General features: G+C 44.8%; 1 protein-coding gene across 1 annotated transcript; it reads right to left on the bottom strand.

The window, feature by feature from the left end:
- Positions 1–1,854: 1,854 nt before the first annotated feature.
- On the bottom strand, positions 1,855–9,134 carry LOC120826007 (cdc42 effector protein 3). Its single transcript, XM_040187915.2, has 2 exons — positions 8,993–9,134; positions 1,855–4,164 (listed from the first exon to the last, which is right to left on the bottom strand). The coding sequence occupies exon 2, from the start codon at positions 3,603–3,605 to the stop codon at positions 2,697–2,699; it is 909 nt and encodes a 302-aa protein (XP_040043849.1). The 5' UTR covers positions 3,606–4,164; positions 8,993–9,134; the 3' UTR covers positions 1,855–2,696.
- Positions 9,135–26,888: the final 17,754 nt, after the last annotated feature.

Below are 26,888 nucleotides of genomic sequence, written 5' to 3'. Positions count from 1 at the left end.
ACAATAAAAATATTTGATTAAGTTTTAGCTTCACTTCGGATCGGGAAAAGACATTACAACCTTTGCAAAGAAGAGTTGCCTAAATTCATCCGAATTCACCCATTTTGAAGAAGTAGCGCAGTATCGTGAACCTATTCAGTCTAAATAAAGGATGGCCAATGTCGAAGTTCATCTTCGTCAGCATCTTGGTTTTTATTTCGCTTTTTATTCTAGCAAACAGCAATCATTTACGATATGGTTTCTGCCCACATCATGGACAAGAAAAGAAAATCATTTAAATGGCTTTCACCTGAATAATTATTCGGGAAATGCATATATGCGCACTATGACCACTGGGTGGCACGAAACACTGATGCAATGTCAAAATCCGGTTTTAAAACCTTGACCATTATTTATTTATTTATTAATTTATTTTGCAGGGACAATGCACACTAATCAACAGTTGTATTGTAATTGATCCAGAGTTAGCCCCAGAGGTTCATTTCCACCTGCTGTCCCGGGCCAGATGTTTTTAAGGCAGCCTAAAAAAAATGTAATCTCAAAAGTAAATGTAATTGAAATTCATGGACAAACGGACGCAACGTATACACAAAACCAACACAGAGCAAAATAAAAGTGTACGACAACAGAGTATAGAGCAACCATACCAGGCTGCAGCATGTGTCAGGCTGAACAAACACACCTACAGTGGAAGCACACATACAGTACACCACTGAAGCACATAACATACACGGAGAGAGAAAAAAAAGAAAAATACTGAGCAAGACAAATGCACATAAAGGTGAGGCAGGACAGACGCAAATCAATGCTTGCAAACCTGATTGGCAACGAGCCAATCCTTGAGGTTGTATTTGAAACTTTTGTATGTGTTTTGTGTTGTGTGTTTTGTATGTTGCGGCACAGCATTCCACGAGTGAGCTGCCTTCACAGAGAATGTAAATTTGTTAAACGAGCTGGACCTGTGTGAAATAACATGATCACCTCTGGAAGCAGATCTAGTAAGTCTGCTGCTTTGTTAAATAAAATCACTATTACAAGCACTATTCACACATTAGGACCCACAGTTTAGATATTTACATATTGCATGGCCTTGCCCACATTTGTATTTAATAATGTTTTTCAGACAGACTCAGCATATCTGTGGTATCATGTTTGCCTCCTGAGAGAAAATTCGGTCCTAAACACTGAAAACACTTCAATGTCATGGTGCGTTGGAAAGCTTTATTTTCCACCTGCACTACGTGTGCACCTGCACAAAGCCAGTCAGAATAATTATTCTCTATTTTTCAAAATGAAAGTACTTATTATCAGCAAAAAAAGTATCTACCAACCGTAGTAAAACAAAGGTTGACAGGTACTCGACAGGGGAAGAAGAAGTACTTTGAGCCTTTAGTTGTCAAATTAACAAAATGCCAGTAAAGAAATACTTCAAGTAAAAGTCCATCATTCAGGATTTCACTCAAGTTAAAGTGCTCTTCAAACAAAATGTCCCATTACATAATAATCTATGTTGTATAGTAAGCTTATTGATGCATTCAGGTCTGCTTATATAATGTAGGTTGTAAAAAAGATGGCGATAGAGCGGTGAAACTTCCTATTTATAAATGTATTAGAGGAGTTATATTTTTGAATCTAAACGTCAAAAGTGTAGCGGAGGAAATAGAACAACATTAGTAGTCGAGAAAGCAGTTCAGTAAATGTTACATTTCACCACTGCTGTTAACAAATGTATTATAAAGGAAGTTTATCAGTTGTTTTTAGAACAGGGAAGAAAACATTTATGTATATTTTAAATTAGTTATCAATTATAATGCACAATTATATCTGTTTGAAGAATTATCCACACACCCTCCATTTTCTTTGTAGGAACATTTATTTGTACATTTACAGTGACTGCATAAATGACATTTGAATAATAGGCCTCTGTGATAATGCAGACGGTAAATGTTAGAGAGGCCGCCAGTGAGCCACGACATGGGAGAAGTTTACCGAAGAGGAAAATAATATTGCAAAATGATCTAATGCAGCATATTTCTCACAGAAAAATGAATTTGCTAAACTATAAGAAGCTTCTCCAGTTTCACTGAATCTGGAAAACACTGTCGTCTTTCAGAAGACATGATGGTGCTGCTGTTCTCATACTAGAAGTTATTGCAATTTGCAGTTGAGCTTAGCGTGACTGAGAATGTGCTTTAACAGAAGTTGTGACGTTATTTATCAGTAGCTGTGGCTTCCACGCTGCAGGAGTCCTGTTGCGCCTGTATTGAGTTTGCAGACGGTGGTTTCTGCAGACTTCTCTCCCGGGGTCAGTCTCGAAACATTTGCCTCCTTTGTGAACGATTAACCAGCAGAAACTTGTCAGTAGAAGTCAGATTGTGGCTGTTTGTTTTGTCCAAAGAAAAGGGTTTGTGCGTTGGCGAAATTGGGGGGGTTAGTTGCAGTTTTATGAGGTTTGGTTTTGATGGATGGCTCTTAAGGACCAGCCTCTGGCCTTGGCTGTTGTCACGTCGGGAGGCAATGTCCCGACACTTAACAAGTGTAACCAGTCTCTCCCCTTTCTGTAATCCTTCAACGTTTCCCTTTTTAAACTCGCGTCTTCTCCACTCCTCCACTGATTTTGTCCTCCTTTCTTAACAACGTCTTATAAAGGATTTATTTATGGTATAAAACAAATATCTGTACACATTAACATTTCTTCACAGCTCGCAGCGATCGTCCTCGGCCTTGTAGCGGTCCATGATGCTCAGGACGTCCTCCATGATGGATGGGCCCAGATCCAGGTCCAACCCGGCCATAGAGTCCGACCGCGAGACCCCAGACGACACTGTGAGAGCGGCCGGGTGGAAGGGGGAGCAGGGCGACTCGCTGCGGTCGCTCCTTAGGTCCTCGTTGCTCAGGCCGGCGTCCGAGTCCAGGCTGAGGCCACGGCGCACGTCCAGGGGCCCGCAGGTTTCCGACATGGAGTCCTCAGAGGAGACCTCTGAGAAGGAGCCCGAGGAGGGGACGAGCCTGCGGACGGCGGGGGGGAGGGAGATGTCGCGGCAGGGCTCTGACGCTAGGCGGCCCACCACGCCGTTCTCGAAGAGCTGGCTGTGGTGGTCCCTGTGGCCGTTGGCTTGCTTGCGGCTCGTGTCCGCCGCCGGCTGGTGGTGGAAGTGGTTCTGCTGGGAGGCCAGAGAGGGCGGGGAGGGGTCCTCCAGGTGGAGGCGCGGGGGTTTGGGCGGAGCCTGCTCGTGGGCGATGAACACGGGCATGGAGATGGTGGTCTTCAGCAGGCCGGCGGAGGAGTGCTGGTAGTGGTAACCGTTGTAGGCGTAGCTGTGCGACTCCTGTCTCGCCGCCAGGCCGTCGTCCAGCCGCCTCTCCACGCTGTGCGAGCGTCCGTCCTGCATCCGACTCAGAGTCGGCAGCATGTTCATCTTGCCCTGCAGGAAGCCCACGTCGCCGAACATGTCGCCCTCGCCTTCGGGCCCCACGTGCGCGCTGTGGCGCACGTCGCCCAGCGGCGGGCTGATCATGTCGCCCGAGAGGACGTCGCGAAGCCTCAGCCTCTTCCCCTTCCTGGGCGTTGTCGTTTTTAAGTACATTGGTGTCTTTGCCGGCATTTTTTCTACTGACAGATCTTGCAGAGGGGAGACGAGAGGTACGTGTCCTCGCAGAACGTTTCTTAAGAAACAAAGTTGAATGAAGACAAACTCGTTAAGCAACACTCCCCTGATAAGAGGCTCTTTTCAACTCCCACCCGACACGATACGTAAGCTCCTCCAAGTAAGAATACAAATATTTAGCTCATTCAACGTAACAATAGCAACCCCCGGCGGTCGTGATTCACCCTGTCTAGTGACTCCTTCGGGGGGGATTGCGAGGTGGGGGGGCTTGAGGGTGGTGGGGGGAAGGGAAGGGGGGTGGAGCTGGACCTTGACCTCAGAACAGCTCCGTGTGTCTTTCTCTCATAAACAGAAAATCCATATTCAAGCACAGAGAGGCTCCTCTTCCCCCTTCAGAACGCAAACACGCTCTTGTCTTTGACCCTCCTCAGATAGGAGGGATGAAGGACGGGATGAAGGACGGGATAAAGGACGGGATCTCCGGCGGGCCTCGCTGTCTGCCTTTGGGTGGGGTTCGTCAGAAACTCCGGGTACGGGACATCAGAACGCTGGAGGTCTGTGCGGAGAAACGAGAGAGAGAGAGAAATAGGCGTCAGGAAGGAGGAAACTGGTGAGATGGATGGGGCAAAAGGGGGGGGAAGGGAGGAGGCAGGAGCGAGGAGATTTACAACCCTTCTTTTCAGCAAGGACATGTTAAGGAAAACACTCCTGGGTGTTTTCGGGAGAAGGGGTCTGACTGCCCTGTGGGACTAACAGCGAGTCAGTCCACAAATCAGAGAAGAAAATTGGTCATGCGCCTCCCCCGCGCTGTTGGTAGAAACACAAGTCACTGTATGTTAAATGGTCCTGTTTCTAAACGCAGCTTGTTATAGGTGGAAAATCGTAAAAGTCTTTCCACTGGCAAACACTGAGAATTTGGGGAGTGAACCCTCACAGTTCACCTCTGTGACTGCGATCCCATCATCTGAAATAAGAGTGCTCTGCTTTATGTTCAGGGTTCAGAGGTCGTGACCCTGAATTCAAAGAATGCAAAGCATGCCTTTATGAAAAGATTGCTAGACTTCTCTGGATGGTTTAGCCAAAGGAAGCATCTTGTCTTGAAAAAATGTTTAGAGTAAACTTCAGAAATAATGTATTTGAATTGTCTACAGAGCAGCGGTTTCACTCTTAAATGACTTTCTGATCTTACAGCTGTAATTATGTCTGAATGCTACTTGGATCACAGTGTTCTCCATGAATGCTTGACCATTGTTTGAAAAGGAGAACCAGCATGTAATAGTGATGTCTATCTTGTGGGAGCCTGACTCAGTGTTTGCTGGAGAGGTGAACGGAGCAAACTATGACATCTATTTGTCTGCTTCATCCAAAAGAAAATAAGTCACTTCTTACTAACTGAACCGGTTCGATTATTTAGCCAGAAACAGGAAGTATTCTCGTGTTCACGCTGACATCATTGCATTGGCATCGCAAAAGGTTCACATTCAGGCTACTGTGAACTTCACACAACCTGTGCAGTAAAAGTAGCAGTACCAGTGTAGAAATACTCTGTCAGCTCTGCAATTGAACTCTTACTTATGGTCAAGAAATAAAGTATTTTCATCAAAATATCTAGATACCTTCTTTAATAACTTTGTTTCAGCAATATTTAATCTATTGAATTCAGATATTTGACCTATCCATTCATTGACCTATCCATTCAAGGTTTCAGTAAAGAAATGATGTGGATACTTAACAGAAATAAGTGACATATTAAATTGTACCTTAAAGAACATCACACACTGTGGATTATAAATATGCTAGAGAATCGGGGGTCAGAATAGTCCTTTTAATAATTTAAAGAGGAGAGGCAGGGCAGTAAAATGGCAGTGGCGTGTTCAATAACATCTTTTATGATCCAGGTCGCCCTCCATGAGTGAGTTCTTCATCCTATGCCCCTTTTAATGAGAACATCTTTCATCCCACTCCGATGTCCTGTCACTCATCTCCGTCTCTCTCTCCTTCACCACAATCAAAGACATCCATCAACCAAAAATGAGAAAGGCTGTCTTTCCACGTGATTGTACAAACATCTGAAGCACATCTGCTTTTGTTCTGTTTTCAGATTTTAAAATGACTCAAGATTATTGTCTTTGTTTTAAGTTGTTTCAAATTAAAAGTCTTTGGACTGTGAATTCTGGGAGGTTTTGTTAACAAAAGTATTCATTGACGAGTTGAAGAAAAAAAATAACCAGGAGAATAAACAACAATGAAAAGTTCTGTTAGTTGCGGCCTTAACACAAACCGATGAGTTTGTGTTAAGGAAGTTTTAATGAGTACCTTTTCTCAAAAACCTGAAAAAGTGATTTTGCATTTAACTTGCATTTATTCTGATTTCTTCAGTATTGTTTACATTTTTATAGTGTTTCATGGGTGAGGTTGCAGACAGTGAATGTTGTAGAGTTTGTATTATGACTAAATGTAAACGCAGCACACTGAATCTGCTATTAAGAAATAATGTGTCTGGTGCCACATTAGTAGAAAGAAGCTAACCGTGTGCTAGCAGCTGTGATCTAATAATACATTACTCTCCACCGCATATTCATCTTTTGGATACTTTTAGCTTACTTATCTTTATTTTCATTTCTAGAAAAAGTATGTTAATGTTAATGTTATTAACCCTGAACGATGCTTAAACTCAGAACATGTGATGTCATCAAGTATAGAGTGGAAGGGCTCCATAATGAAATAAAGATGCTACAGATAAGGGCAGCTAAGGGAATGTTTTGAGTATATGGAAACATTTGTTTCACAATTTCAGAACACCACAATAGAATAAAAGCCCCAAATCACTCCTGCATTCATTGTCCATGGAGCTGCTCCACACTTTGTAGCTGGTGACAGTTTCAGACTCACAGTACGTCTCTGGTTTCTGTGAGTGTATAGCTCACGTTCATTAATATTGATCCCCCGTTTCAAGTCCAGTACAAACAAAAATTGGAATCTCAAGTTAGCAGGTGTTTCCTTTAGGACACAAGTCTAAATCATATCCAAAGATCTTTCTTTAGCTACACCAACACATGTTCAGTGCTACAAGCACATTAAATATTCCACCGTACGTTCTTTTCACATTGTCTAGTTTGTTTAAAGTATGTATTCAAACACACACACTTCATGAGCAGACATAACCGGCGTCAACGAGGCGTGAGTTTGTTTGTCTTACAATTCATTAGGTTTCCCAGCTCTAATCTGTCCGTCAATCACCGACAGACATGTGCGGTAGCAGCCAGTGAGGACAGTCACATGATGACTCATTTAGGAGTAATAACTCAAAATGCAGGGCTTGCCCGTCTCGACCTGGGACTTGGGATCAATGACTGGAGATGTACTGGTGTCTCGCTAAACAATAACTTGCTCCCCCATCTGAAAAATCACTCACATTTACTTCCTTGGGCCTCCCCTCTTTTTCTTTTTTTTGGGACACTGCTGATGATGCAATCAGCCACGGAGGAGGCTGACCTGACATCTGTTTCTGCTCTCGGTCTCCATTTGGTGCCTGCATTGTGTCCACTACAGCGGGACACGAGACTACGTGAGCCACCAGTGAGCCTTGGGATCTTTTAGGACAAAACACCACGCCGCTCCCTCAACTGTTGGTGTCCTCCGCAGTCTGTTGCGTCATACTTAATTGCGCACAGCAGGAGATTGTTGACAAAAAAAAGCCCTTTTGCTCGTTATAATTTCTTTGTTTTTACCAGAAAATGTAAAGCTGATTTTTTGGAGTCAATGTCGCTGTTTCCATAGTGAGATTTTACTGTTTTTTTGGGGCCGGGGCACATATGAGATCCTTTTAGTCCCTGGCACTGAAAGTTCGGGATACCTATTGTTTTTGCAGGAGAAAGGATAAATATCCCGACGGCTTTGAAACATTACTTATATAATAACATAATGTAGGAAGGTTTGTCAGGTTACTTACAAATTGTGTTGGTATAACCCTCCAACAGATGTCCTCTATTGACTAGCAGGAGACTGGTTGTAAAAATCAGTCCAATTGTATAGAAGGAAATAGCCCTACTTTTAAATAATTTATTACCTCAGGCAACGGCTGTAATTCTAGATGGCGACAGGGATTTCGCCGAACTTGAGGTTTCAAAACAACGTTCCACAAACCAACAGGTGCCGTCTCCATGACTACATTCCCTTGTTATGTACTCTTTCTCCACCTCTCTCTCTCTCTCTCTCTCTCTCTCTCTCTCAGCATATTAACCAGTAACCAGATTTTTTTCTTTATCAACAGTATAACCTTCCGAAGTGCCAGGGTTATACTCCCCTCTCTCCCTCCCTGTCTCCCTCCCTCGGTTGCGTAACTGCGGCCTCTGAGGCCCCCGTCCTGAAGACTCTCCCACTGTGTTGACTGATTGGTGCAAGTGGAACAAATATTTTTTTCGAGCCTAATCCAGTCACAGATATGAGACCACAGCTAATCCTGCGAATATAAATGACGGCCTCTGATTGGCCGGGAGGAGACCCTCGCGGTGACCCCTCGCGAGCCTCTTGGTTCATCATATTGCACCGCTGTCACCGGTTAGCGGCACCGTGTCACGTCAAACGAAATGCTGAATGAAAAGTAACGTTAGCTTCTGTGAGGTTGCTGAGCTGACGGCTTACAGGCGTTAATTATAATACCGTTACTTCCATGTCGCTCAGCCACGTGACCTCTCGTGTTTGGCAGCGGAGTTATTTCCAGAGCGCCGCCGTGCTTTGAGAAACTGGACAGACTGGCACGGTTTAACAATTGTGTAACATTCCCCTCATTACTGATTTCCTTTTGGGCGAATGTCCCACAGGAACAACCCTATCCTGCTTCTGTAACACATCACCTTAGAAATGAGGAAACCGCAACATGGATGCGTGTCCTCTAAATCATGTACGTATTATTAATACAGACCAATATTACAAATCACACATTTACGTCACAATTGGTCTTTGAAAGCCTTACTTGAATTACGGAACAACTTAACAACTAATGATAAGACACTTTAGTTGGAGAAAAATAGACATTTAAGAAAACTCATTGACAGCAAAGAAGGAGGAACCGTGTTCCTGGACGGACACAAATCAGCGGAATGCAACAAATATGATGGAACCTTGTATTGTTGAAACGCATGTTTAGCGTTAGGTTTCTCTCCCCCCAAAACGTCGCAAAGCGAAGGGAGTGTCACGCGCCCCGAGGCTGTTAAGTCAACAAATAAATATCTACAATAGTCAGTTTTTCCTCTTTTTGTTATCCACATAATAGGAGACCGAAGGTCTATTCTCTAGCTGGGTGGTGAGCGACCGGCCGACCACTGACCAGTTTAAACCCCCAGAAACCCTCAAAAGATCCATCAAAGGGCGCTGGTATTTACCTCCGGCGCGGGAATTCCTTGGATCCACTGACACGGAGCTTCGGCCGGTGTCGAGCCCACTGCCTCCGGAGCGCTCTGGACGGAGAAAGTTAAATACACACAAAAAAGGGATCCGCTTCACACAAAAGGAGCGCAGTTAATTAGCTCAAACAACATCCGGTTAGTGATTTCAAATTAAGATATGCATCAGTGAAAATGTCCTGTGAAGAAAGTATTGTACAATACAAGTATTGTATTGTCTCATCTAATGTATTTATTTTATTGAATAGAGGGTGAGGGGGGGGTAGCGGTACTAATTCTTAATTGGACTGATTACGTCATAAAACCAGTGGACGTGTTCATTTTCCAATATAAACCAGACGTGGTCAAAAGTCTTATTCTGAAGGTAAGAAATTCTCAGCTTCCGGTGTCATTGTGGGTGACAATTAGCGATTTCGCCTAACAGCTCCGGATGAACAACTAGTTTATACCATTAAACGCGTCTTTAAACGACTCTATGTTACGTAACCCATCAGTGTGGTAAGGAGGGATACGCTACTGTTATTGATGACGTCTCTGATCAACATGTATGGAAGCCACAAAAGGTCAAAGGTGAGAGGGTGAGAAATAACTTTAGGTTGCAGCCTGTCTCAGTTGATGTATAATTACAGCTGTGCATTATACATTACAGATTAAACCTGTTTATATTTATTTATTTCATTTTATGTCAATGAAACAGAAAAATTACACAAATGGTTTTGTTTATTTTTCAAAAGTCATTTTTAAAGTAACATTTTTAGAGCTGCGGTTTTACTTTTTTTTTCTGCATTGCAAGTGAATTTGATAAATCATGTTTTTCTAAAAACGTGTGCACCTCTCGCTGAGACAGATGGGGTGGAGGTGATGAAGACTCGGTACAGCGGTACAAACCAAAGTCTGACAGGCTCGATCTTGTGGTCCCAACAGGGTTGGCACTGCAGCTTCATTATAGCGAGGTAATGAGGATTTAACAAATGGAGAATGCAGACGTTAGCAGGTCGGACTGCAGACACATTTTGTTTACAGCTCACCGCTCCACCGAGCAAATGAATGCCATTCCCTTGTTACTTTTCTGCTGGTGTTTGCGCTGGGTCTGCAAGGAAAGACGTAATCAGCACCACATCATAAAAGCACAACATGGGAGACAACATGAGACTTTATGGCACAACTTTCTCTTCTTCCAAATCAAAATCAAAATCCTCATGATCTCAACACTGCAGCAATACGTGTATAGTTTAAGAATAAGTTCATCAGGGTCTTCAGAGATCACTTTTATGTATGTTGTGCTGCAGAAGTAAAATTGACTAATTTCCTCAAATACTGTAGTAAAATTGAATGTACTTGTAATCTACTTGAGTCTTTTTATTTTATTATGCTTTAGCCTTCTGCTCCACTACATTAGAATCAGAATCAGAAGCTGTTTATTGCCACGGATGTTACACATACAGCAATTTATCATGTTGGATGGTGCAATCAAAGGAGACAAATACAAAACAAACATTAAAAGTTAACATAAAATATTTAAAATAAAAAAGCGAAAATGAGCAATATAAACAGATGAGTGCACCTATATATTGAGATACTTATCAGAGACAAACACAAACAAACCGGCTGTTTTTCCTTCCAACAAATACATTATTCTTTCCTGAACATTTTGCTGAGACAAATTTATACTTGAGTCACGTTTCTTCAGCGGCCTTGGACGTGACAAACATAAATAGAACGGCACCTCTCGTGTTTATATCCCGTAGGAATGTGTACACCAGATATACGAGTCTCTGAAAGACGTGATTATGTCACACAGAAGGGGTCACATGTGTAGACACACACACCGATATGAATCTCCCTGCAGGTCATGATATAATCAGTGCAGCATGGGGGCGGGGGGGTCCACATGGATCCATGGTACCGGATGAGCTCTTGCTCTCCAGGCCCCTGTGGCAGAGCTCCAGCTCCCCGGGTGCCCCCCCCCCCCCCCCCCCCTCTCCTAAGACCCCACGGAGAGATTGGCATGAGTCCAGTTCGGAGAGACAACGTGGAGGGGGGCGGGTGGTTGGGGGAGGTTTTGTGTCTGCGTAACCCCCCCAAAAAAGTTGTGTAACAACATGGAAGGAGATGGAAGGTAGTGGTCTGGTTTCGTTTTCGTCCTCTCTCGTACATTTTTACTCAACCAGGTGCAACACGAGAAACGCTCGATTTCACAACAAAAAGATTTAGGCTCAACTCCCGCTGATGAATCACTTCCATTGCAGAAAGCTCACAAACTCGCACACAAGTAAAGTGTGGCTTTACAATAATTTCAGAAGTCTTGTGTCGGTATTGTTATATTTGTAATATTCCAGATAATTAGGGCATAATTTTTATATTTTTCCGTGTTTCCATTTACATGGATCTCAGTACTATACGAAAACTATGAAAAAGAATACACAAATAAATTGAAACAGTGTTAGTAGGGTAACGTCAACTCAAATAATATCTTTAGCCATTCACAATTATTTGAAAAGGTTTTGTATTTTGGGGAGTAACATGGGGATTATCGTTTAAAAAAGAAAAAAGATAACATGTCTTTCTGGGTCACATCATTCATCAGTGTCTTTTTTCTTTTCTTTGTCTGAATGAATGTCCTAAGTGAAGCCCTAATCATCTTAAATAATGCCTCAATAGTCCTAATTCACATAGCCATGACATCCAGCCAGCGGTGGTTCCTGGCAAGCATGGCCTTTGTATTTCCATTTCCGAGCAATGAAAGTCGGGAGTGATGCACAACTGAGACACCATCAGTGACCTCATAGCTAGGAATTCTGGGAATCTGTGAGTAAAGGAGCCTTCATGTGTTTCCATTTAGAATGCTGTGATTGAAGCAAACTGCAGGGCCTCAGCAGTAATAGGCTGAAGGAAGAAAGGAGGTAAGGAGGAAAAGAAAATGCAGGATCAGAGGCGAAAAAATCAAGAGAAGTTAAGAGGAAGAAGATAAACAGTTCAGACTTGATCCATTTTGATTTTTTTTCAAAATGTTTACTGCTTGTATTTAGCCACTGAGATAAACAAATAATAACAACCTGAGCGAGAGACAGAGAGAGAGAGAGAGAGAGAGAGAGAGAGAGAGAGAAGGCAAAAAGAGAAAAGAGGCCCTCTGACCAGAGAGAGGACCTCAGAGGGGAAGTGGTTTCCAGCTGTTTTCCTGCATCTGTTCAACACTGTTACTTGACTCATTCAGAGTCATACAAGCACCAGTCCACTCCTCGCTTACAGTAATCCCTCCTTCTAACAGCTGGGGTAAACTTTGTTTTAGACATTATTTCTGAAGATGAGCTAGTTCTATTTCCAGCATTTAGTTGTTAAAGAGACAGATATTTCAACCCGGACTTTTGATAACTGTAGTATTATATCCGCATGCAAGTCCTTATTTCAATGAGAACTGAGTTAGCAACTGTCAACTGTGGGAAAACAACTTTTATTATTTTCTATTTCCTGTAAATGATTTTGAGGCACTCTGACATTCTTATGAACGCTGCTCTCCTAACGCTGTAAGAATATAAATTAAACTTTGGTGAATCAATTCAGCACAATACCTTTTATCCCTCCAGAAAACCTTTCCATTTGTTCCCCCTTACAGAAGTACACTTTGCAATCCCTTGATGTTTAAAATCAGCTGACTTCTCTTTTCTCAACTCTTTTTACGGTTTTCTATTTAGACCAAGCTAACACGGTTTCTATGGGCTGAGACTGTAAACGCAGTGTGTAGCTCATAGTTTTTTTTCCTACATTGTTTTCCCGGAGAGAGAGAGAGAGATTTTGATTTTTTAGAAAAACAATTTATTTTACATATTTCAACAACTTTGTCAATGTGTTAAAAAAAGGTCACAGATTTCCTTCCTTTGTTAAAAAAAACAAGACAAAGCAACAACAAAACAAAACAAACAAAAGCAAAATTATATTTCATGCCATAAAAACGGGAGCAAACACCAATTCATTATTTTCCACTGAGCACACAACATTTTTAAAACACCAGCGTTGTTTAAAAGTGTCTACGTCCCCAATGTGTTTATAAAAGCGGAACTCTAGCCAGAGCCTGGCCCTGATGTTCACCAGCCACACTGCTCTGGCCTCCTGCCCCTCTCCGTCCTTCACTCTGGCCTTCCTGCTTAGATAAATGGCCATTTTGGCTTCCCCTGAAAGATAGTTGAGGAGCTGCCATTTTTCTTTTTCTGCTTTTTTGTAGGCAGCTCCCATGATAAAAATCTTTTCAGTAAAAACCACATTAAAAAGACTAAAAACCGATGTTAAAAGAGAGAAGAAACTCGTAAGTCTCTTGCACTCTGTAAAAACATGATAAATAGTCTCTCGGAGGTCACAGAAGGGGCATTTGCTCAGAACAGTGGGATTAATAACAGAAATAAAAGCGTTGGAGGCGACAGCACCGTGTAAAATTCTCCACTGGAGGTCGGCAGTCCGTTTCTTGAGGGGAGGTTTGTATAAAATCCTCCACTGTGGGCCCGGTCCATTTTGTCCCAGTCTGTTGGACCACACAGTGGGGAGCCTGTCGCACAGTCCGGACCGGTTTATGCTCTTCACGCAGTTAAAATACAGAGTCTTCTTGTCTGCTTCGTGCAATGTCAGCGCTTCGGGGCGTGTTGTGGCGAGCAGGGGGCCGGTGAGTTCCCCTAGTCCTGGGCTCAGGTAGATCTCGGGGAAGGGGTCTGCAGGGTCCGGCTCCACATCTTTCTGGCTGTAGTCTGTGAGGTGGCTCCTTTCCTCCTCAGTCAGCCTCTGGTTCCACAGCTCCAGGAGCCTCCTCGCCATCCGGACGGAGTGCAGCCCCAGCAGAGAGCCCAGGGCCGGGGCGTCGCTCAGCGTCGGCCCCACTGCGTCCACCAGCTGCTGCAGGCACAGGACTCGTGCTTTCAGCAGCGCCCCCATCAGGCCTGGGGTACCACTGCTGCTGATGTCCAGCCTTGCTCTGTAGATCAAAGGTTCTCTCAACAACCAGTACAGAGAGAAAGACTGTGGGCACCTTTTATGATTAAAAAGGGCCCAAGACTTAAAAACACCCTGATAAAACGGAGGTAGCCCATTTAACTTTAAAAATTTAGAATCAATTAAAAACAGAGCAGTATCCAGCCCCAGGTTGTTTGCACGTCTAAAAATGCAGCTGGCCACGTCCCTCCATACTAAAAACTCCGGACCTGTGAGATATTTCTGTAAAAACTGGAGTCTAAAAGTGGTCGTCCGGCTGGCCAGGTGGACAAGGCCCTGTCCCCCCTCCTCTCTGGGTAAAAACAGCACCCCTTGTGGCACCCAGTGTAGACCCCCCCAAAAGAAATCCACCATTTTCTTCTGTAAGTTGGCAAGGAAGCCTGAGGGAGGGTCTAGGCAGGTAAGACGGTGCCACAGCTGGGATGCAATCAGGTTGTTTAAAACCAAAACTCTACCTTTAAAAGACATTTGAGGGAGCAGCCATTTCCATTTGGAAAGTTTCCCCTCTATCTTCTCTGTGACGCCCTCCCAGTTCTTCTGGACGATGCTCTCTTGTCCTAGATAAATCCCCAGATATTTAAAACCATCTTTCCTCCACACTAGGCTTTGGGGAAGAACCGGGAGGCCGCCACGCCATTCACCGACAGCGAGGGCTTCACTTTTTTTCCAGTTCACCCTCGCTGCCGATGCCTTACTAAAACTTTCCACGATGTTATTTAAAAGGTCTGCATCCCTCTGGCCTTTAATAAAAACAACAACATCGTCGGCATACGCCGATAAAATCATTCTTCTACTAAAACCAGGTAAAACCAGGCCCTCCAGGCTAGAGCGTATTTTGCCGAGAAGGGGTTCCAGGGAGAGTGCATAGAGCATCCCGGACAGAGCACAACCCTGCCGGACCCCTCTATACACTCTAAAAGGAGCACACAGACTGCCGTTTATCTTCAGCACACTCTCAACCTCGCTGTACAACACTTTGATCTTAGCTATGAAACCAGCGCTGAACCCAAACCTCCCCATGACCTTCCAGAGGAAGCTGTGCTCAACGCGGTCAAAAGCCTTTTCCTGGTCTAGGGAAATCAGACCAGTATTAATGCCTAACGAGCTGGCGACCTCCAAAACATCACGAATGAGGTAGACATTGTCTACCATGGACCTGCCGGGCACACAGTAGGTCTGGTCCCGATGGATGACCTGCTCCATAGCTTCCCTCAGCCTGGAGGCAAAGACCCTGGACAGAAGCTTGTAATCCACGCACAGTAGAGACACAGGGCGCCAGTTGCCGATGTCCTGCAGGTTCCCCTTCTTCGGCAGTAGCGTTATGACCGCTCTGCGGCAGGACATCGGCATGGAACCAGAGGCCAGACTCTCGTTAAAAACCTCCAGGACATCAGGTGCAAATATGTCCCAGAATGCCTTAAAAAATTCTGCGGGGAGGCCGTCGATGCCAGGAGCACGCCGTCCCTGCATGCCCTGCAAGGCGGCCTTCAGCTCCTGCACCGTTATGGGCCTGTTGAGCGCTTTGTTGGTCTCCTCAGAGACTTGAGGTAGCCCGCTCACGAACTCCTCCGTCAGTGCTTCCTCCTCCCTGTACTCACTGGTGTAGAGGGAGGAGTAAAAGCTGACCGCTCGCCTCCTAATCTGGCATGGTTCCACCACCGGCAACCCTGTGTCTGCCAACAGCGCGTGGATCACCCTCCCCTGCCCACTCTTCCTCTCCAGGCCGAAGAAAAAACTAGAGGGAGTGTCCATCTCCGTGATGGTCTGGAATCGGGACCTGACCAGTGCACCCTGAGCTTTAACGTCTAACAGGTCGGCCAGAGCCATTTTTTTGATCTTGAGGATTTCAAAATGTCCTCGCTCTCCTGTGGACTCGTTTAAACGCTCTAGTTCCACTATATCAGTCTCCAGGTCCTTCATAGATCTGGTGATGTCTCTGGTCACGTTGAGAGTGTGCTGCTGACAAAGAAGCCTAATCTCGATCTTACCGCGGTCCCACCACTGCCTAAGACTACTAAAATCACTCTTCCTCAGCCTAAAAACACTCCAAAAATATGAAAGGGCCGCTCTAAAATTCCTATCAAATGTTAAACCGGAGTTAAAATGCCAGTACGCGCTTTTTGGCAAAATGTTCCTAATAAAAACATTACACACTAGCAGGGAATGATCTGAAAAAACAGCCGGTACAATGGTACACATCTTGAAAATATTAAAATGGTGCTTAAAAACATAAAACCGATCAAGCCTGGCTGAGGAGATTCTACCTTCTCTGAGGTGGGACCACGTGTACTGTCGGCAGTCTGCATGCATCCTTCTCCACACATCCACCAGGCCATGAGACCGGACCAGCTGCCTCAGAGCGTGCTGGGAAGCTGGATGTGGCTCTGCGTGGTTGCGGTCTATGGCCGCATCTTCTGTGCAGTTAAAATCCCCCCCCAAGAATAAAAAATCCTCCGGGGCACAGCCATCTAAAAGATCATTAACTTTTGTTAAAAAAAGCTTCCTCTCTGTACCGATTGTTGGAGCATACACATTGATAAAAACAACAGTAAAAAGGTCGAACCGTGCCTTGACTAAAAACAACCTCCCCTCGATGATGTGTTTGACCTCCAGGGAGATTGGCTTAAAAGACCTGGAGAAGAGGAAGCCCACTCCTCCACTGAGGTTGGTGTTGTGGCTCAGCAGGACTTCCCCTTCCCACTCCCTCCTCCAGTCGGCCTCGTTGGTGCTGTCGCTGTGCGTCTCTTGCACGAAGAGAACATCAAGACGTTTTATTTTTTTAAATTCATAAATAGATGCCCTCTTCTTGGCATCTCTGGCTCCGTTCACATTCAGGCTTCCCACTTTTAAAGTATCCATGATAAAAATAAATAAAAATAAAACCAATAAATCAATTAAAACACACATTGGGGCTTTTCTCGTGATCATCGATTGCTCGTTTTGCTTTTAGCACATTTTTTTTTAGTCTAAAACCCTCTTGATCTGTGAAGCCAGACTCCTCTCGCTGGCTCATGCGGAGTCTGGCTGAGTTATAAAAACACACCAGGTCTGGGAAAAACTCCTCGATTTTTAGATTTCTCCTATTTTTGACTTTTTGTAAAAACATTTTGATTTGCTCTGCGGAGTAGAGCTTTTCCCGCTGGCTGTGTGTCAGACAGGCGCTGTGGATGTCGCTGCTGTCCGACACACAGCCCTCACTCTCACTGCCGTCAGATGGCCCCTGACCCCCCATGGCCTCCTCTTCCTCCCCCACCTTGCTGGCTTTTGCCTCGCTGCCTGTATCTTGCCTCTTTTTTTTTCTTTTTGTTGCAGCTTTTTGCTCTCCTGCTTCCTCCTCCACCATCTTAACCTCCTCTGCCTGTTCCACCCCCCCATTCAGTCCTCCCCCCAACTGTGCCTCTATGGCACCTGACTCCTGTTCCACACTAACCCCCCCCTCACCCTTTTCCTTTCCTTCCCCTCCATCCTCACCCTGTGCCACCTCACCCAAAGCTCCTCTCTCACCCACCAAAACACCCTCATTTACACTGTGCACATCTTCCATACTCACCCCGTGTGGGTCAGGCACAGCAGCGCAACGGCCCGCGGCCCGCGGAACCGGAAACGGCCTCACGGACGCCGCAGCCACCTCCGCGGCTGGAGACTCCCCCGCAAGCGCCGCGGCCGGAGGCTCCCCCGCCGCAGCCGCGGCCGGAGACCCCCCCGCCGCAGCCGCGGCCGGAGACCCCCCCGCCGCAGCCGCGGCCGGAGACCCCCCCGCCGCAGCCGCGGCCGGAGACCCCCCCGCCGCAGCCGCGGCCGGAGACCCCCCCGCCAAAACCGCGGCGGGAGACCCCCCCGCAAGAACCGCGGCCGGAGGATCCCCCGCCGCAGCCCCGCCAGGCGGAGTCGGGTCCCCGCGCCTCGGGCAGGCACCCACGGTGTGCCCCTCCTCGCCGCAACCGAAACATTTCATCGCCGACGATGATGCAAAAATCACGTACTCGTAATCATCTATCTTAACATGGAAGCGGAGGTTGAGCTCCACATTCCGGTTGTTAAGTATCATATAGAGGTGTCTGCGGTGAGACACTACGTGCTTCAGTAACTGAGACCTGCATCCAGACAAGATCTTTTTGATCGGTGAGACCACCTTTCCGTGTCTGGAGAGTTCTCTGCTGAGAAATTCGTCGGTGATGAACGGAGGGACGTTCGATAGAACCACCTTCGTGGCCGGTTGCGTCAGTGGCAACACCTGCACAAACATTTCATTCACCGTGAGGCCCGCCTCGACGACTCGGTTCACCTTCTCCACCTGGTCCAGGAAAATGACCACGGCCCCGTTCATCCGAGCGGCCGACTTAACGCTGCCGTGCCCGACCACTTCCCCCACAGCCAACCCGATGTCCTCCACGCTGCACGGGAAGCCCGCGGCGATCTTAATGCCGTGCTTCCTCGTGAGCTGGGAGAACGTGTCCCCATTTACCATGGCGTCTAGAGACGCCGACCGGCGAGACACCGGCAGGAGAAAAGAAACCCAAAGAAAAAAAAAAACCCACGACTAACCCCACAACTAAAGTGAAAAACAACCACTAAACCACATTAAATTAATATATATAACTAAGGGAAAAAAAAACAAATAGAGAAAACCGCTCAAAGACGCTCACACACGCTCACACACACTCACTCCCAGCATGCACCGAGAGAGAGAGAGAGAGAGAGAGTGATGGAGAGAGAGCCGGCGGTGGAAATAAAAACAATGAATGATGTAAGGAGGCCGAGGGCAAAATAACACAGTACGCCGTAAATGTGTCATTCCAGCCTCAAAATACGGAGCTATTAACATAAACACTTTGCAGAGCAAAACACACACGTATATACAAGCACCAGAGCATTACTTCTCCCACTGCAGAGCTAAGGATATAACAAAAGTTAAAGCATGCACACACAGTTTTATAGATATACACCCACACACACTTAGAGATTCACAAAATATCAACATGTTAAATACATTTTCCTTCACTCATCACCCTCCCAACTCTCCAGCCTCCTCCCATTCCCACAACCCTCCCCCCTTCTGGCCTCCCTGTGGGTCCGTCTCTCTCTCTCTGCTCTGTCTTTCCTCGCCTCCGCCCTCCTTATCCCTGTCGCGGCTCAGGGGTCATCCGGAGGGTCAGAGTCCCTGCCCGCATGGAACAAACACACCAAAATAGAAAAGGCATGAAAGAGAGGAAAGGATGTGGCCGGATAATCACACTGTTTTTAAATACTTATAGCGGGGACGGTTTGGTGAGTTTGGAGCACTTTGTGGATATAATATTCACAAGTATGGTTTCATTAGTCTCTAAATCTGCTGACATGACAAATTGTTGTGTTTTCATTAGTTTAGAACGAGCCCTTCTTATAACCACAGGTCCTCTTCACACAGCCATGTTGCACCACAGTGTTTCTACGGGAACCTAGAATGGACAAATCAAACACCGGTTGGATTCCTTCATATTTATGTCACCTGACCAAGATATAATTCTTCGACGTGTTTGGAAATTGATTTGATTTAACCGTTGATCTCTTACCTTCGGTAAAATAAGAGTCACTATTCTACTAAACAAGGTGTAGCTGTCGATTACTTTTTGCGTCACATGTAACACACAGGAAGAAAAGGGGGTGTGATGCTAAAGCCAATGGTGAAACCTCATGAACAAACTTTTCTCTTGTTTCCAGTTTATTGTACCAAAGTAGTCAATAGCTGGCGGAAGCTTCAGATTGACCAACCATGCAGGGTTAAGGTACTTTCATGTAAATGCGTCGTGCCCCTGTGATGATGGAACGCTTCCAATAGGGAGAATGTGTGTGTGTGTGTGTGTGTGTGTGTGTATTTGCAAAGGCAACACGTTTTAGACAACAATGTGAAACTTGGCAGATGGAAGACATAAAACTCTTCCAATGTTTATCTCAATAAACATCAGGACTAAGGAATGGACGGCATTTGTTTGTGTGTGTGTGTGTGTGTGTGTGTGTGTATTGAAGCGTGTGCATGCACTAAACGTTTATGTATACGCAACATTGAGAATATTAAGTGTGCATAACCGTTCTTAAACAACGCCCAAGAGAGAGGAGTCCAACATCCGGCGCCAATGTTTGCTCCAGTGCTGAAGTGTGTGTGTGTTTCTGTTTGAGTGAGCGTGCGTTTGGGAACATGCCAGTTTTAGATTTGTCCCATGGACTGGCTCCGCTCCACAACAGGAAGTGAAGATGTTGATGTTGGGAGTCTCTGGGAACGGAGGGCGACCAGGCTCGACACATGTTTGCGTCGACATCGCTTGAAAAGGATCCATTTAGTTTAAATACACAGAGTCCTCCAGCGGATAAATTGAATCCCTCTATTTTTACCAAAAGAACATTATCAGAATGAAAACAAGTGAAGCAAGTAGAATTATTCCTCACACATCCGAACCCATTGGTTTGATAGCAGCCGAGGCAGCTGTAATAGAGAGAGAATGTGTCATGCACATGTTTCATAAAATCACCAATGACAACACTAACCTTCTGTTGATGGGGATTAACGTTTAAAAGATGCACAGACCCTCTGAGTTTCTCAGCAGTTCATTTTGCATTCGCCGTGAGAGCAGAGCATTGTTTAGTTTGTTAGCAAGAAGGAGAAAATGTGCTTCTCCCACCCAGACCAACATGGAGAAATGAAGCAGAAGACAGGAGATATGTGAGGAATTTGTTTTGACGGGAGCAAGGACAGTGACCACCGAGCCACGAGTGGAACGCAGGTTCGAACTAAAGTAACCTCTGTGCCGAAGAGAGAAAGAGGAAAGGATGAGGGAAGGAAAGGACAGTTAAAGAAAGGAAAGGAAAGGAGGAGTCTTCCCAGGATGAGAGCATGGTTTGAATTCTTACAGCGGGGACAGGAAGCCGGGTGTGGGAGGGCTTGAAGTGTGTGTGTGTGTGTGACCAGAGTCCACATGGGAACTGGAGGCTTGGCAATCTGTGACTTTTGGCATGACACAGTGGAGCGATACACACAGCCGCCCGGACCATCCCGAGCTAACTCACACCAACACACGCCTGACACATGTACATCAGCTCTCTGTGAGTGCACGTGCACGCTGATAACCTGAAACACCAACTCCAACTGAAACACCTAATCATTTTGATTTGATTATATAATATGTTTAAGTAAACAATTTCAGTATTGTGAAGAATAAGAAATTGGTCAGATTCATGAAAGTTCCTTAGATAAAAGGAGGCGCAAAAACAAGGTGAGCCTTCAATTCTCAGATTGGGAGTTTATTTTGGTGTCAAATCACAGAAAGAAATGTTGGTTTGATTTGAAAAAGTCTGAGATATACGTTCCCTGCAGTGAGAGATGAGAGCACAGGCAGTAACACAAGCGCAGACAAATAAGGAATTGTGTGTGAGGATCAGCACAGAAGCTCAGACTAATAGGAATACACTCACAGATTCACTGTCTTTCTCACACACACACACACACACACACACACACACACACACACACGTATATACACAGACAGGCCCCACCAGCTTACGTCCACCACAAAGGCCCCTGTCACATGTCGAGCAGATACATACCAACACCGTGATGTCAGTTTGTTCGTCTCAACCTCAGACTGCTAATCCATTCATCAAAAACACTGAGGGCCATGCGGAGCACTGGGGAGTCGTTTTTTTTCTCCTCACCGAGTCTCTTGTGGTCAGTAAACTCTGTGTCTCCAACAGCAAACAATCAGTTGTTCTCTGGATTTTCCGCTGTCGTGGGAAGTTCTGCGAACCTGCATTAATGCCAACATATTGCTACAGAATGAATTTCTTTATAAGGCATTAAAAACACAATAGATGGAAATGTGCCACGAAGCGTTATTTGTTGTACTTCGTATCCTTTTGTTTGAAATCACGTGTACATATTTAGCTAATGTTTAGCTGGCTTACAAATGTTGCACAACTTAATCAGTGGGACCCAGAACAGCGGAGCAGCCTGGCAAAAACTTAAGAAACAATTGTACTGTTATGTAGCACCTTGATAATGACTTGGTTGACCTGATGCTGTAAATCCCACCCACCTGGGGCCCTCTGGTGAGCAAAGGAAACATCCAGGTTTCACTGAGGGTGAAAATGTGTTTGCGCTTGAAAGATCACATTAAAGTTTTGTATATCTTTCAAGTAACAGCTTACCTTTAGTGTTTGTGTGGACAGGCTGTTCTGTGGTCAGCATTTTACTATCACACCCACAACTGTTTATTGATGACCAAATGACGTGAAACCATGCAGATGATTGCAGGTCCAATAACAGTATAGAGTGTCCAGTGATGCAATTAGAAAGGCAGGCATTTATTTTCCATTTAGCAGACTGGCTCACAGGGGATTCAATTCCATCCAATTTCTCTTCTAACAAAATACTTTTAACTCCTACAAATATTCAATTAATTTTATTTTGTATAGCACAAAATCGCGAATTACAAATTTGCCTCAGAGGGCTTCACAGTCTGTACATGCAACATCCTCTGTCCCGGAATACCTCACCTCGGCACAGGAAAAACACATTTTTAGGGTTACTAGCGCATTAACATATTAATGGATGAGCACTGACTATTTATTTTATTACGGTTTTGTTGTTCTTATTATTTTGAGCGTCTGTTTCTCACTGGCTCTAAATACACTTACAGACAAACCAACGGTGCCAAAGGTCAGAGAGCGGGTGATGTTGATCAGGATTGGCTTGGGAGGAGCGTCATCTCGCGTCTCAACCAATCAGAGCATTTGGAGGTGGGCCTAAGGCCGGAGCATACGTGAACCATATAGAAACAAAGTGGCAAAAAAACTAAAAACTATTTTTTTTCCCCTGAGATCATTTAAAAGAAATCAAGTACAAACACAGATGTTTGTACTGTTCCCTGATAAAAAATAAACATGTTACTGCTGGTACCTGCTCAGGTTTATATATGTTAACTCGCACTGCGGCCAGAAGGTGTCTGCTTAATAGTGTCACCGTGGCTACAAACAATGCTAATGGTGGGCTGTCATTAAAAGAAGGTCTGTGTGCAGCGAGCAACGTACGGGCTATGAGAGGATACTTTATCCCACAGGAATTTGCTATGAGAGACGCTTTCAACATCTTTACAGACTCTGTTAAAAGACACGTCAGCAACAAAGAAAAGAAAACTGTTAAAGTGGAAAGTTTCCCCAAACCTCTTTTTTCTTTGCCAATGTGCAACCAGATGTGGTGGGGGAAATATTTAGGGGGATTGTTTTAAAGAGCTCAGAAAAGCTTGTGTCCTTGATGTTGCAGGAGGGAAAAAGAGGAGAGAAAATTTGATATTTTAATTTGATATTGGTCTAAACCATAAAGTTGTTTTGCTTTCTTGGTCAGTTATATGAATCTGAAAACTTGTATTGGCATTGTATTTATATATTTTACGTGTGTCACTGATGTTAACCTTGTAATGGACTTAATAAATTGGAAATTGAATTGTTAACTACCTATTATAATGTTATGATTGTGACTGCAAGAGTAACTTTTTTCTATAAGAAACCAGATAAAACAAGCAAATAGCTTTGGCTTTATGTTTGATTTGATCACATAATGTTTAAGTTGAGATTTACAATCAATATTTTTACTGCTACTGTGTGATGGATACACTGCTGTTAATAAAGCGCTCAGTAACCTTGTTAAGACATGTGGTTGTTTATTAAAAAAAAGTTGGCTAAACTACAAAATCCTCCCCTGTGGCCCCGAATGTGGCCTCACGGCATATGATAGTAGATCATTTGACTAAATCAAGAGAAAATAAACACAACGTTACTTTTAACCTCCTGAACACAACAACTCTTGTCCCTTCAAATGATAAAAGGAAATGTGAGTGTCAGACTGACACAGGTTGCCCATCTCCAGCAAAATTATTCTTAGTGATAAAGTAACTGTCAGGTCATAACAGAGCAATGCATACGGAAACACACATGTCCTTCAAGTCAGCTTATTGATTAAAAAAAGCTCAAATATTTAGTAGATATTTTTCTGCATAAAGCAGCATCGGGTGTATTTCAGACGACATGTAGGGAGATTATTTGTCACAGGTGGATGATGTCACTTCAGAGAATTTGGACAATGTTTCAGCTTGACTGTTGATACCAGTGACAAGGACAAAGACAAAGGCAGGAATTGTCGGTTGCACATTTTTTGTCATTAAACAGAAGCTCTTATCTGGAGCAGCTCACAACAAGCTATTCAGAGAGGCTGCAGAGAGAGAGCGTGGGCGCCGGGGAGGTGAAAAAATGATTGCAGGGAAACAGAGCGGGCTCTGCTTGTCTTGTCTCTTGGTGGCATAAGCTGAGCTGCTGGTATAAACGCGTGTTTCTCTGGAGAAGAAGCCTATGAGTGATTATCGCCCGGGAATAATGAGTCAGAGGGAGAGAGACATAACACACCTGCATGAAGGAAGCTGACGTGGAAGCAGCACCGTAGCTGACGGGCCACCAATCCCCAAATCCCAGCTTCCTCTAAGAGGATCTCGTCTTCTATATATACACTCACCAAAGGTAACCTGTCAGCGAGCTAAGCTGATTACCGATGAAAGATGCAGCCAACACACAACAACGTCAGTGTTTCAGCGGCCTCCTGCAAGAGAAAGACAAAACATGATCCACAACTGAGACACCGTCGTCGTATTTTTTGTCGATTGTCCTGAGACATTCATGTCATTCATGTGGTGGCCAGGTGAAAAACTGGGTGTATCAAAGCGTAATGAGGCTACCAAAGAAGGCTTCAGAGACAATCACAGGACAGTAGTAGGCTCAACAGGTCCTTTTTAGGTCTAAGCAAAGAGTATCTGTCAATGAAGGTTAGGATGTGACTGTACCGATACCAGTGCATACGCCTGTATGGGCCAATCACAAGATCGGATCGGATTCCAGTGCGTTAAAACAAAAGCTGTAGAATTTCTAAATTGAAGAGTTCCTGAGTTTATTTGTGTGTCTCGCGTACCGCATTCTACACACTGGGGGTAGATTCCAGTTTCAATTATTGGCAAATATCTAATCTCTATTTCTTCACAGTTCAGGATTCCTAAATGAAAGATCCTTCAGGGATTTGAATGCTGGGTAGTTGCGGTAAGCCCCGCCCACCTCACCATGACCTCAGCTTCTGTCGCTCACCAGCTGTGAATGTTGAGTTTCCAGCCACACCCTCTCATTCAGACATGACGTAGTCATGACGTACAAGTCAAATTACTGAGGGTTTCAGTAAATTCAACGAGTTATTGTTCTGTTTGAAACAGGCCAGATGAGCGACGGCCACTCTGGTTCTGTTGCTTGAATTTACCCTCACTTGGCTCCACCCCCACGTGTCACTTCTGGTCCCAAATAAAGAAGATGGTGCTGGTCACCAACCAAGATGGAGAAGAAGGAATTCCCAACATCAGCCCACCAGTGAAAATCCACGAGTAGGATGTTTGGTGCACCGTCTTTGTCTCGTACGTCTCGTACATGCAGTGCTGAACACGGCAGTATACGTGATGCAGTTAAGGACGTAACAGCTGCTCTGAAGGGTCCAGAGATCGGTGTTCCCAATAAAGTGGCAGTTCAGAGCATGTGTTTATCTGATGTGATAGGAAACCTTTGAGGTACTGGATGAATAGTTTGTCTTCCTGGAGCCAGTGTTACAGGATGGGAGGGTGGCAGGAAGCAAGTCACTAGCGGATTGTAGCTCACGCAAGAAAAAAAAGAAAAAAGGCGGCGTGCGGCTGAACCAAATCCATGAGGTCAAGCCGTGAGCGAGCAGCTTCAATCGCTGGAGGCCTAAAGATAGAAAGGAACAATGTCAGAAACAATGACGGCATCGCGCCTGCTTGTGATGAATGGCGGGATTTAGGACTCTGGATCCGATTAATCTGGAGAGGCCGGACGCGTTGGCGCCACCAAAAGGAGGGAGTATAAAACTGAGTTGGCTTTTTACCAGTTAATCAATTCACTCCTTTATTATCGTCGGATCAGATTGACAGAATGAATAAAAAGCATTGGATCATTGACTCGCCAGAAGGACCAGGAAAATGATTCAACATATTCTTACGAAGCTATTTATCTACATGAAATGACCACACGCGAGTGCAGGCAAACGTCCAAATACTGAAAATCTCATGTTAATGTTAGTGACGATAACTTCAAGGTAAATTTATCATCCCTTAATATGGGGGGACATTACAAAGTGCATTGAGATGTAGGTTAGTTCCATTTACTATAAAATGGCAGCTTGTTTGGTAACATTGAATTTGCAATATTTCAAAAATTCTGCCAAATTTTTTTTTGACTGTATGGTTATAACAAAAAATAAGTAACAAGACGTATGAAGTGGGCAATAAAAGAAAAACATTTTATAGTGTATCGCTGTGAAGTGCTTTCACTCTCATATTGACAGTTTTCAACAAGCACGCATTAAATCACTATAACGCAGTTGTGGTTTTTGGGAGGCCACCGGCCCCCCGAGAGAGCAGCCACAGAGCGACTGGATGGGAGTTTGAAATAGTCACAGGAAAGGGGGCTCAACCAAGTGACCACAGGGTCAAGACGCCTGAATGGTCCTGGTTCCCCGGCCCCACCCGTCTGCCTCTCTGAGCAGCTCAAATGAGCCTACGTGGTGGATTCATGAAACAGGAGAAATGAACACAAAACAATCCCGTTGAAAGTGGATATCTTCGTGGAAAAGGGAGCGAAATGTGACCAAAGTTGTCCTTCCGTTTTGCCTGCTATGATGACGGACATGGCAGCTTGGATCTTTAGCAGTAAATGCTACAGATTACAAACGTAGAGACACGTTAGGGTTCACTTGGGTAGAAAAAAAATTCATTCATCTGGATTTAAGACACAATAAGGCAACAAGAGCGGAAGACAAATACAAAAAATGTGG

The sequence above is a fragment of the Gasterosteus aculeatus genome, chromosome 1 (assembly GCF_964276395.1).
Source record: "Gasterosteus aculeatus chromosome 1, fGasAcu3.hap1.1, whole genome shotgun sequence".
Classification (NCBI taxonomy): domain Eukaryota; kingdom Metazoa; phylum Chordata; class Actinopteri; order Perciformes; family Gasterosteidae; genus Gasterosteus; species Gasterosteus aculeatus.
This window is presented reverse-complemented; position numbering and strand designations above follow the sequence as displayed.

What these genes read in the sequence shown, in the direction of transcription:
- LOC120826007 (XM_040187915.2), bottom strand. Translation starts at nt 3,605, where the DNA reads ATGCCGGCAAAGACACCAATGTACTTAAAAACGACAACGCCCAGGAAG.